The sequence below is a fragment of the Myotis davidii genome, unplaced genomic scaffold, assembly GCF_000327345.1.
Source record: "Myotis davidii unplaced genomic scaffold, ASM32734v1 scaffold149, whole genome shotgun sequence".
NCBI classification, from domain to species: Eukaryota; Metazoa; Chordata; class Mammalia; order Chiroptera; family Vespertilionidae; genus Myotis; species Myotis davidii.
In genome coordinates, this window is record NW_006352194.1 from 5,311,915 (window position 1) to 5,324,473 (window position 12,559).

A 12,559-nucleotide genomic window follows, 5' to 3' on the forward strand; every position below is an offset into this window, starting at 1 on the left:
CACGATAATTCTGCACCCACCTGACACCATATTGTTACCCGGACCTTGACCACAAGCCTACACTCTGTTCCCAGGCCCATCCCCGAGGGGTGCCCTGCCCCCTCCCAGTCCTGCGTCTTGGCATTCTCACCGTAGTCCACCATGGAGACATTCTCTCGCTCACCGCCCACCACCTTGTAGCCGGGCCCGTTGCCATACAGGATAGAAGTAAAGGGCTTCTTGTCCGTGTCGCTCAACATGGGGGCCAGACCTGGACAGGAAGACGTGGGTCCGGGGGTCATGTTGGAGCACTGGGGGTACAGTCCCTTTGAAGGGCCCGAGCCACCTCCATGAAGCCACCTTCCAAACCTGATTTACTTCCCACCAACCATCCGTTTTCACTGTGCCCACATCCCTCCCATCCATCTATCCATCTTCCCTCTCATTCTTCTATCCACCCATCACCTAGGCAGCCGGCCACCCATCATGCACTCCCCTCACTCTGTCCTCCACCCTGCATTCCCCCAACCACCAGTGAATCCCCATGAGTGCCACCTGTGCCAGGCGCTGGGTTTGCTGGCTCGCCAACCCTTTCCTGCTCCCAGATGCCCACCCCCCTGGAGGCCCACCTACCAAAGATAGAGTTGCCCCGGGGGGTGTACCCGCCAAAGGTGAACACATGGGAGTGGTCAGCAGTGACGACGGTCAGTGTGTCATCCAGGGAGGTCATGGTGCCGGCCAGCCCGATCGCCTGGTCCATCTCCACTGCCTCGTGCAACGCCTGCTTGGCCTTGCCCTCGTGGTGCCCGTGGTCAATCCTGCCTCCTTTGGACACCAAAGCCAAGGCCTCGGGTGAGGGGGAGGGGAAGAGGGGCAGCCCCGAGCTCCACCGCACGACCGCGGGTTCATCTTCCTTTGCTGGGGAGCTGCCACGTGCCAGGCACACCAGGCTTTCGTGCAGCCGTTCGGCCTGTACAGCAGCTCAGAGGGGCGAGTTGCTGGACCAAAGGCTCACACGTGGAGAGTGCAAAGCCAGGATTTAAGGCAGATCCGCCTGACTGCAAGCCTGTGCTCCCTCCACCACCCCATGCTGCTCCCAGCACCCCTTCTGCAGCTGCTTGGAGTCCCCGAGACGATGGAGAGGCAGGGAGGGAGCCAACATGCCTGAGTGCCCCCTAGGTGCCAGGCATGACAAGCTGGTATCTTGTTTCTCCTTCACAACAATCCTGGGCAGAGACTAGTACAATCAGCCCCATTTACAGATGCAGCTACTGAGGCCTAGAGTGGGGAAGTCACGTGCCCCACGTGGTGTTTGCTGGGATCTGAACTCAGGTGTGACTCTCTCTAGAATAGATCACCTGCTTCTCCCCCTCCGCTTTGAACAGCCCCCCTGAGTGAGAAGCAGTCCTAAAAGGTGGTGAGAGCCCTCGGTGCCCGGGCAGGACCCACGCAGGATCCCAGAAAGGCCTGTGGAAGTCTGCACCCCATGCTGCCTCCACAGTGAGTACAAGAGGCCTGGCACAAACCGGCTTAAAGGTCACAGTCAAGGGCTGTGTGATCTGGGGGAGCGCCTCCTCGTCCCCCACCAGGAGATGCTGCCTTGGTGGACACCCAACACTGAGGGTCCTGAGCCTGGGGCCTGGCCACCCTCCCTGCCGCTGGCCGGGGCCCCACCACGCTGGCCTGGCAGGCTGGGAGGGCGGGTCCTTCCTTTGTTGTGGCTTTGGAGCCGCAGGCCTGGCGGGCCGGTCCTGGCCCTGCTCACAAAGAGCCTGCTCCCGGGGGAGCCCCTGCTCCCCGCCGCTGGGCTTGGCTGGGCCCTCGGCGTCAGAGGCCTGGTCGGGGCCAGGCCGAGACCGAGACCGCCATGCTTGAGTGGGAACCCCGGGGTTTGGCAAAAAAGTGGTCAAGCCGGGCTGGCGGCCACTGGCCTCTGGAGGGCGGAGGGTCTGAGTGTCTGTATGTGTGGAAATGTGTGTGTGCGCGTGCATGTGTGCGTGTGTGCGTGCACATGAAGACTGTGGCTGTTAGAACTTTGGGAGATTCCAGGAACTTTACCATGTCCTCAAGCTTCCTACTGTTATTGACTTAGCCTGTATGTAAATATCACCATCGTAATAATAGCAACACCGAGGATGTATTCTCCGCTGGGCCCTCTTCCAAGGACTTTATGTCTCTGAACAGAATGGATGCTAATAACCCTTCTGTGAGAGGGGGACTGTGTGGGGCCTCGTTAAATAGAAATGTCCTAGTGGAGGTCACTCAGCCAGCGGAGGGCAGCATCAGGACAAGGGCCCGAGCCCGACTCCGGGGCCTCGCGATGGCCCGGGAAACGATGAATGCCACATACAGCACCGTTCACTCCCATAGGGTCTGGCTCTCCCAACCTGGGGGACCTGGGATATCCCAGGGCCTGCCCTGGGCCTGTGTCCTCGAGCCCCTTCAGGCAGCTGCTCAGAGTGCAGATGTCTACTGGGCCCGCTGGTTTGTCTTTTGGGAGGGATGAAGCTTCGGGGGCTGCACACCCCTCCAGAGCCAGGCCTCAGGGAGGACCTCCCAGAAGGAAGAAAGCCGCCTCCTCTTCCAGGGAGCCTTCCTGGACTAGGAAGCCTGGTGCACATGTATGTGTGATGAACAGCTTGTTGGGCTGGGAGCTTCAGCACTGCCCTTTTCTCCCCCAACCCACACCCCATCCTCCCAAACCGGACAGTTCCCTTTGCGAGCTGGACCTCCCTCTCCCCTGACCTCAGGGCTGTGCGCCCACACACTCTCGGGCAAGCGGCCCCGCAGTCAGGCCCGAGCCCTACCTTCCACCAGCAAGAAGAAGCCTTTGGGGTTCTTGCTCAGGGTCTTGATGGCAACCTCCACCATCTCGGAGAGGGAAGGGTCCGTCACGTTGTTCCTGTTCAGCTCGTACTGCATGTCCCCCGGCTCAAAGAGGCCTGAGGAGGAGGTGGATGGTGAGACTTCATGACCGGCCAGGCGGGTCCCCAAGGAACCTGCGGTGTCTCAGGGAGCACGGGTTCCCCACACACAACTTGGGGGCAAAGTGGAGGGAAGGAAGCTCATCCGGATGGCGCTTGGCACCCAAAGTGTGCCAGGCGCTTTGGGAGCGTTGCCGCCTGTCATCTCATGGCCACACCGTGGAGGGAGGTCACCATGTCCATTTAAAGAGGAGACAGGCTCGGGGGGTCAGTAACGGCTATTTCCAGCTGCTGAGTAGGAGAGCTGGGAGTCAAGTCCATCCGCCTACCTCCCAGCCTGCAGGGCCCCGGACACAGCACCGTGTCCCTCAGGCAGGACTGTGCCCTGGACTGGACTGCACAGGGCAGCGTGACTGTGTGTTTACATGCCACTTACGGGTCAGGTTTGAAGTGCACAGTGCCCTGCGCAGGCAAACAACAGAAGGTTTGGGGTCACTGTCCCTTCTGTGCACTGAGCTGGGTTTCCCCACGTAGGACGTGAGGAAGGATCCATTTCTTGTCCATGTCACAAGACTGCATGTGTACCGGGCCGGTGTCTTAGGTTCTGGATATCCTTCCAGAACCATGGCCCTTCCGTGAGTGCGTGTACAGCCACACAAGAGTTCCGAGTAGCAGAACGCTCACTCTGTACCTCGTGCCACTCCAAGTGCTTTGGAAGCTGGTAGGTGCCAGCCTCCACGATGGCACCCAGTAAGCCCTGGCGGGCCCCCTCCCTCAATGACTAGGGCTGGCCTGTGCAGCCAATAGAATTCTGCAGGAATGGCCGTGTGTGACTCTCGGGTCTGGGCCTAGGACACTGCAGCTTCGGCTTTGCATGCTCTTGGGTTTCTGGGAGAAGCCAGCCGCCATGCTGTGAGGACTCTCAAGCAGCTCAATGGAACGGTCCATGGGGCAAGGGACTGAGCCTCCTGCCCACCCTGAACCATATGAGCAAGCCGCCTTGGCAGCCCCAACCCCAGTCTGCTCCCTCCTCCCCGGGGAGAAGGGAGCCGTGGTAGGGCCCTGGGCTAGGTGGCAGGAGACGTGAGCACCACCATGCAGACACCCGAGTTCTCTTTCCCATCGGCTACCGTGCCCAGCAAGAGGTGGCCAAATCTCCTGCAAACCTTTCCCAAGGAGCTCAGCCCTCAGGTCCTGGGTGTGTCCTTGGTGATTATGGGCTCAGAGCTGGGCGCCTGGAGGGTCCCCCACATACACACGGCCCTCTGCTTGCCTGGGCCACATGGCACAGACTCTACCACACACAGGCTGTGTGGAGCTGTGGATGCACTCACGGAGCAAGACAGTGCCGCTCATGGAGCTTAGAGCAGAGAGCTGGGTTCAAATCCAGATCCCACCACCGATGAGCTGTGCAACCTTGAGCAGGTGATTTCTCTTCTAAAAGTAGGAATAATTCTATAAAATGGAGATAATGATAGGGCCTACCTCAGGGTTGTCATGAGGAGTAAATGAGCTCATGTACTGTATAGGTCAGTGATGGCGAACCTATGACCCGCGTGTCAGAGGTGACACGTGAACTCATTTTTTTGGTTGATTTTTCTTTGTTGAATGGCATTGAAATATATAAAATAAATATCAAAAATATAAGCCTTTCTTTTACTATGGTTGAAATATCAAAAAATTTCTATATGTGACACGGCACCAGAGTGAAGTTAGGGTTTTTCAAAATGCTGACACGCTGAGCTCAAAAGGTTCGCCATCACTGGTCTAGGTTATCGGTTGCTGTGTATCAAACTATCCCAAAACTGAACCGTCTAAAATAAGAGTAAATTGTTATTGCACGTGCTGTTTCTTTGGGTCAGGCATTAGGAGCCGCGTGGCTGGGTCTCTCACGAGGTTGCGATCACCTGAAAGCTCCCCGTCAAGACCAGCAGAGACAGCCAGGCTGGCTTCCGCCCTGGCCGCACAGCAGGGCTGGCTGCAGGCCCCTGCTCCACAGCCCGGGCCTTGTTTGCCTCAGCTCTGACTTACCTGGGCCACACTCTAATCGGCCGGGTGGCGTGCCAGAGGTCACGTCCCTTCTCTGACCTTCAGTGTCCCTTTGTGCTCAATGTGCTATTCACCCTGCACAGCCAGCAGATTTGGGGCCGAAATTCTATGAACCAGAACCCCTTCCTCACCCCTCCCAGGCCCTGGAGCCTGAGGGCAAAGGTCCCTAAGTAGGGGAGGCAGGCTGGGACCTCACCCCCAGGTTCTGGGTCACATAGCTCTGGCCCCAGGGCACCCAGCCAGGCATCCACCACTCCAACCCCCGGCCCCCTTACCTAAGAGGTAGTCCACGGTGCTGGGGTTGAGGGCCAGGAGTTCGGTGCGGTTCCAGACGTAGTGAGAGTGCTAGGAGGAAGGGCCTGTCAGTCATGCTGGGGCTGGGGGAGCGGGAGGGACTGACCCCAGCTGGTCCCCGAGTCTGGGGCATGTATTTGTTTCCTTTCATCCTTTAACAATCCTTCCCTGAGGACAGACCATCCCTACCCTCAAGAAATGACAAATAAATAGGTAAGTCTAATGTAGGGGAAGAGTTCTGAGAGACCAGGGAACACTGTGAGCCCAAAGGTGAGATCTCGGAGGGCTTCCTGGTGGAGGTGATGTCTTAATGAGGCCCTGGAGGACAAGTAGAAATTGATCAGCCTGGGGTCAGGGGGTTGAGTTCTAAGTAGAGGAACATGGGGCAAAGAAGAGGCAGGCATAGGTCACAAGGAGTCTTGAGTGCCCACTGAGAGGTATGAGCTGTGTTCCTTGGGCCATGGAGAGCCAGGGGGGAAGTGAAGCCCTAGCTCTGTCCTGGGGACCCCCTATGTGCTGGATCCAGGGCACAAAGGCCACAGGAAGAGGCTGGTTGGCTTGCCTGGAGGTGGCAGCATTCAGGGCCTGGACTGGGGGGTCCCAGCACTGCCAGGAATCAAGCTGTGAGTCCTGGGGAGTGTCCTTTGCCTTCTCTGGGCAATGGCATTAGGCTCAGGGGTTTTCAAACCTCAGGGGTTATTACGGGAAGGAGGCTACTGTGGCTCAGACAGTGGGGCTCTGTTCCCCCACTCCCATCCTGTCCTCTGCTTCCCTGAGGTGTGTCACCTCATTAAACCCCACATCGGCCCTGTAAGGTTGGGATTATTATGCCCATTTTACAGATGAGGAAACTGAGACACACAGATGACATAGCTTTTCGGTGGTGAAGACACTCTAGAACCTACTCTTAAGGCATGGTTCGTAATGAATGTATGGCCTCTCTGGGAGCCCACAGTGATGCCCTGCCTGGGCCAGTCTGTGGGCCCTCTCCCTCCCTCTGGGGGTCTAGACTGAGCTCCTTGGAGCTCCCCGCCTATGCAAGAATTAAGCTCTGGTCCTATGTCCCAGGTAGAGAAATTGAGGCTGGGAAGCGTGCTGTCTTGCTGGCCTGGGCGGGGAGTGGCTCTGGCCCAGCCCGAGCTGACTCAGAAGGAATGGGAAAGGTTCAAAGCAGCTCACCAGCCCCACGGGGCTCATTCCCCAGCCCCTGCCCCCGGCTCACTCTTGGCCCAGCCCCAGCCCACAAGGCCTCCCCTGGGGCCAGTCCTGGAACCCTCAGAAACCCAACCCCAGAGTGACATCAAAGTGGCTGCCAGGCTGCTCCCCACTGTCTTCAGCCCTGACCACAGTCATCCAGACCCCAGCTGCCCCGGGCCCAGCGGCCAGCACACAGATTACAAAGGCCACAACCGCTCCAGGAGCCAGAGCCTGGTCCTTCCCACGTTCCAGCCTCGCTTCCCCAGCACGTGCCCTCGCCCTGGCCAGAGCCAGCTCCCTGTGGAGGGCTTCCACCTCACGCCCTGTTGCCTCTGCCTGCAAGACCTCCCAAAGCTGCCTCCTCCCTGCCTCCCCATGGTCAGGCCTCGGCCCCTCCCTGTGGCCTGTCCCCTCTGGGCTCCAGTAGGTCCTGGGCATCCACCATGCGCGCATACAGGGCTCCACGTTTCCTTGACCATCCGATCCATCATTGGACCTCATGCCAGCTAGGGGCCCTGCACACAGTAGGAGCCCTGCACACAGTAGGGGCTCAGGGACTGAATGTCCATGTAGGCTATTCCTTGGCCCACCCCCTTCCTGCTGTCTAGGTCTCCCATTGCCCTCCCCCGAAGGAAGGAATTGATTACCTACTATGTGCCATTCATGTATCTGTTAGGCCATTTGAGCCCGCTGAGGTAAGAAGTATGACCACCCAGCCCCGGCCCCACCGCAGGCCACCCCGCACCAGGTCCCTGAACGGCTACCTTATGTCTGGGCTTGAAGCTCTTCCAGATGTCGATGAGGTTCAGGCCGTCCAGCCTCGTGCCCCTGGCCTTCTCGTCTAGCTCATACTCCACGTCGGTTCTATTCTTGGGGAACATGTACTTCCGGCCACCCCCCATGATCACCTAAAGGGGACAAGAGCCATCAGTACCCTGGGGTTCCAAGTCGTCGGGCAGCCCCAGCAGCCCCCGCCTGGAGGGTTGGGGTGTGGGTGCCTCTCCAGCCGAGAGTCCTGGGTCAGTCTGTGCTGCTCTCCGGGGCCTCCCTTTTCCAGGTGGGGGAGGCCAGTGAGTCTACGGGATGGAGACATGTCGGAGCTGCGGGTACCCGCCCGCACTTGCTTCCCAGGCGCCTGACAGAACTGCCCCTTGGGTGCAAACAGTGCCGCTGCTCAGCGCTGCCCGTGTCAGGGTCTGGGCGCTCCCGACACATCCTCCACTCGACTTCACCCCAGGCCGCCAGGGAGACGTGTGCTGCACTCACTTTCCCCATAAGGACATGGCCGCAGAAATCGGATGTCTTTTCCCCCAGGCCACACAGCCAGCAAGGGCAGAGTCAGGATTCGAACCCGAGCCTCCTTCTGACCCTGGCACCGGGGCCCCGCGGTGTCCGCAGAGCCCACGATGGAGCCTCCAAGAGCTGCTTCCTCTCCCCACAGCGAGAGGCGAGGTGCCCGCAGGCCCAGGCCTCGCCAGGGAGGTCTTGGGGCAGCCCAGCTGGGCGCTGGGCAAACAGCGGGCCAGGGCTGCCGTCTGCGGAGTCACCGCCAGGCTAATTTTACCCACCGCTGCCGGAGGACGCGGGACTGTTTGTTTTCCTTGGGAGTCCATGTTTGAAGTCCTGACTATTTTTAAAACGGGGCCAAGAGCATAACAGCTGCCGCCCACAGTCACCACCACACCGGTGTCCTGCCACCACAGGCGTCAGCCCAGGCCGCCGCCCCTGGCTGACACCTCGGGGAGCAGGGCCGGCTGGCATATCAAGGCCCTCCTCTACCTTCCGCTCCGTTTGCCTCCCTGGACCCAGGTTGTGCGGGGCGGTCCAGGTGGGCAGGGCGCCCCAGGGCCAGCCGGGATCATGGGGAACTGGTGGGGACACGGCTTTGAATCCTGACTCTGCCCCTTCTTGACCAAGAGCCCGTCACTTCTCCTCTCTGAGCCTCCGTTTCCTTACCTATAAAATTGAAATAACTCCCACCCACGGGACCGTCACAGGAGGGCTGCAGGCACCCAGGGGTGGCCTCCGCCAGGGTGTTCCCACTGCCAGGAATTAGAGGTCACGGTTTCCATAGGGGCACATTCTCTGGGGGTGGGGCAGGCTGTGAGAGGAGGAGGAGAAGGGGCCCCGGGTCACTGACCCCTTGCCCCGCCCCCCCCCTTCCCACAGAACCTGACCCCTTGGCATCTGCAGAGTGGAAACGAAGCCCCCAATCTTCGTGCCCGGAGCCTCCTCATTTCCAGCCCCGGCAGAGACTTCACACGGGCTCATTAAACTCCCAAATAACAGACTTGCTGTTTGCTTTGGGGTTTGGGTTTGTGTCTTTCTTTTTTTGTTGTTTTTTTAGCAAAAGATATTTATTTTCAGGGCGGACACCAGGATTTTTGTTTCATGTGCAGCCTGGGGGCCGGGGGCTTTGGGGTGGCGGTGATGCAGGGCCGATGGGAGAGAAAAGGATGAGGAGACAGGGAGGCAAGGGAGGAGGGGCAGGACTCGCCCGGCCCTCCCTCCTCACTGTCACCCATGCTCATCCCCCAGTGGCTCCCGGGGACCCCCCCTCAATCCACCCCTCACCCCCACTGGAGAAATCTTCCCTTAAACTCCGGTCCCCTCTCAGGCTGTTCCTGCCAAATCTCTCTAAAGAGCAGTCCCATAATTATACCCTGTGCTTGTACAACAAATGTTCTCACATCATGACCTCATCTCGGCCTCCAGTGGCCCTAGGAGGGGGGCAAGCGGGCTCTCTATTCTTGTACAGGTGGGGAAACTGAGTCAGGTGGGAGAAGTGACTTGTCCCAGGACACAAGTCAGGATGGCGCCCTTGCCTTGGATATATGCTCACTAAACGGGTCAGCAGGACAGTTTGTCCTGAAAGGGTGTTAATCCATCGCTAGGAAGAGGGAGGGCATGGGCTGGTACAGAGGCTGGGGTGGCACTTTGAAACTGGGGGGATTCCATGGGGGGCAGAGGTGGGTCAGGGAGCCAGCGAGTTTGTCTGGTAAGGTTAGAAACAGAGGTGAGGGGGAGGCGGGACCCAGGGCTCACTGAGCCTCACTGAACCCCTGCGAGGCTCGGGGGGCCAAAGTCCCGTTGATCCCCCACCCGATCCCCACTGAGAAAGGAACAAGCCGGAAGTCCTCATTTAGGGAGAGAGAGTGGGGACCCCTCTGGACATGCCCGGGGGGCAAGCGTTCACACACCCGCTCGGGCTTTTAAAGCTTGTGTTTCGGGCAAGGACAAGTGGCTCACTCCTAAACGCCACCGCTTTCTGAGCTCTCGCTAGGTGTCAGGCCCTGTGCAGCCTCTACAGGGACCGTTGTATTGATTTCTTGCAACGGGCTTACTGATCGGTGGGTACATTTCACAAAGGGGGGTGAAAGGGAAGGCTCAGAGAGGTGAAGTAACTGACCCAAGGTCACACAGCTAGCAAACAGGGCAAGGATTTGAACCCAAGAGGTTTAAAAGTGAGAGCTGGTGCTATCCCCGTCCAGACCACCTTGTCCCTGAGCATGCTGGATGAGCCTGTGGGGCACATCCCTGTTTGTGCACGTGGGAATGTACAGGGCAGACTCCCCTTAGATGCCCCCCCCCGCACCTCCCTGTGTTGTGGGGGTGCAGCGCCAGACTCCAATTGACGAAATAATCCCTGGGCGCCTGGTTCTTCAGTGTGGCGGCGGCCACATCAGGGTTTATCCCTCAGCCCCAGCGCGGAGAGCCTCTCTGCCCCGACCACAAATCCTCTAATGGGCTGGGAGCCCTCCCAGGTGTTTGGGGAGCCAGGCCAAGCTGCTTCTCCCGTGCCAGCTTGTACCTGAGGCCTCAGTCCCCCCCGCCCTCCGAGATCCTGCCTCCCAGCTTGGGGACCCCTGCACTGGCTGCACACCCCCCGAACTCGCCTCGATGTCCCTGATGTTGTGCATGAGCTGGTAGGCAATGTCCTTGCAGCCCTGGCTCAGGGCCTCTGGAGGCATCTCGTTGTCTGAGTACCAGTCCCGGTCGGCGGAGTGGGCGTAGGTGGCACTGGGGGTGGCGTGGTTCACTCGCGTGGTGGTCACGATGCCCACGGATTTCCCTGGGGTGTGGCAGAGGAGGGGTTGGCTTCACCTGGAGACGGCGGTGTCCAGGCTGCCTCTCCCTCCTCCTGGCTAAAGACTGGCCTCCTGTTAGTTGCATGACCGCCTGGGCCTCAGTCCCCACATCAGCACTTAACGGGGGGATGGTGGCTTCCATGTACTCTGGCAGCTCAGACACTCTGCCTCCCGGAGGACCCTTGAGCTGTGAGCACCTGGGCGGAGTCCTCCTCTCCACTGAGGAGCCTGCAGGAGCACAGCGGCCCCGCTACGGGCTCTCAGGTGGTGGTGTCACCTGTGTCAGCTGGTCTCGTACCCTGACCCTAAAACTCCTGGGGACAGAGGCCAGAGCCACCCGCTTCCAGAAGGAAGGAGGAGGAGACATTCCCAGACCCCCCACGGGCTGGCGCTGGGCTAGGCCCCGGGCCTTCCTCACACAAGCCTCTGAGGGGCCAGGTTTTCGTGCCCATTTTACAGCAGGATGAACAGCCTCAGGGAAATGCTCCAGGACCAGGACCCACAGCGGAGTGGGCTCCTCAATCACCAGCCTTCCTGTCCTGGGCGGGATCCCACGAATAGTTCAGACTCTCAGAATTGGAGCTGGGAGCACCTTTTTCTACCCTCTCCCCATTGTACAGCTGGGAAGACTGAGGCCCACACAGGCCCCACTCCCCACCACTACCCAACCCCCACTCACCGGCATCCTTGGCCCAGCGCAGGATGGAGGTGACCTCGTTCCCCTGAGTGGTGTTGCAGTGGGAGCGCTGGGTGGCCGCGCTCACCCCCACAGTGCCCTCATTGGCCTTCACCCCACACAAGTAGGCAGTGGCGGTGCCCGCGCTGTCGGGGACCTGAGCGTTGGTGTTGTATGTCTGCAGGTAGGGAAGGAGGGTTGGAAGATGGCCAGGCCCTGGCTCACCCTGCTGCCCCCCCGTCCCCCCACTCACACCATGGGGCTTGGCATGAGGGAGACAGAGTCTCCCACAGCCTTGGCTGAGCCCTGCTGCCCACTGAGGTCCCCCCAGAGCCACAGGGTCACCTAGCTGCCTGCTTCCTGCCCCCACTCCTTCTGCCCTGGCAGCCAGGGCGGCAAAAAGGAGCAGGAAGGCCACTCTCCAACACGTGGAAATGTTTGGCAGAGGAGAGAGGCTGGGCCACCGAGGCCTCTCTCTGAGTCTGGGGCTGTGGGAGGCGGCAAGCGGGAGGGGAAGGCAGGAGAGTTCTGGAGAAGGGGAAGATGAGGGGCAGGAGGCTCAGTTCTTGAAGAGAGGGGGTGGGATGGAGGGCGGGAAGGGGAAGTAAGGGGGAGGCAGGATCTAGAATGGGGACATGGGGACGAGGCCTTCCCCTGCTTCAGACCTCTAGTAGGGACCCTGAAGCTGTCTCCCGTCCCCACCAGCCTGAGAGCTCCTTGAAGGCACAGAAAACATCAGTCAGTCCTGCTATTCCCTGGGAGTGTCGCCAGCATGTCAAACTCCTTTATGACACAAGGCATGTGGCCCGCCAGCCGTGAGTTTGACACGCTTGGTCTAGAGCAGCAGTTCTCAACCTGTAGGTCACGACCCTTTTGGGGATCGAACGACCCTTTCACGGGGGTTGCCTAAGACCATCGGAAAACACATATATAATTACATATTGTTTTTGTGATTAATCACTATGTTTTAATTATGTTCAATTTGTAACAATGAAAATGCATCCTGCATATCAGATATTTACATGGCGATTCATAACAGTAGCAAAATGACAGTTATGAAGTAGCAATGAAAATAATTTTATGGTCGGGGGTCACCACAACATGAGGAACTGTATTAAAGGGTCGCGGCATGAGGAAGGTTGAGAACCACTGGTCTAGAGGATCTTTATTTCCGAACACCACTGCCAACGATGACGATGACAACACCGGTAACAACAGCTACCACTCACAGCCGTCATCGCATTAACTCCCAGGCCACCTTGGGAGAGAATGAAGGCAACGGAGCCACATGGGAGAGTAAATACTGCCCGACTCCCTTTCCATTAAGTACAAATGCAGGGACCCCGCTAGTC

At 59.1% G+C, this 12,559-nt stretch overlaps 1 protein-coding gene across 2 annotated transcripts in view; it reads right to left on the minus strand.

Moving 5' to 3' along the window:
* The window catches only part of ALPL (alkaline phosphatase, liver/bone/kidney), a 39,553-nt gene that overhangs the window by 1,552 nt on the left and 25,442 nt on the right, over nucleotides 1-12,559 (minus strand). For both annotated transcript variants that reach the window (XM_006777603.2, XM_006777604.1), the window contains exons 5-11: nucleotides 11,211-11,385; nucleotides 10,340-10,515; nucleotides 7,208-7,351; nucleotides 5,228-5,297; nucleotides 2,787-2,921; nucleotides 613-804; nucleotides 131-250 (exon numbers count right to left, since the gene is read on the minus strand). In XM_006777603.2, the coding sequence (XP_006777666.1) occupies nucleotides 131-250; nucleotides 613-804; nucleotides 2,787-2,921; nucleotides 5,228-5,297; nucleotides 7,208-7,351; nucleotides 10,340-10,515; nucleotides 11,211-11,385 (1,012 nt within the window). The remainder of the gene's footprint in view (nucleotides 1-130; nucleotides 251-612; nucleotides 805-2,786; nucleotides 2,922-5,227; nucleotides 5,298-7,207; nucleotides 7,352-10,339; nucleotides 10,516-11,210; nucleotides 11,386-12,559) is intronic.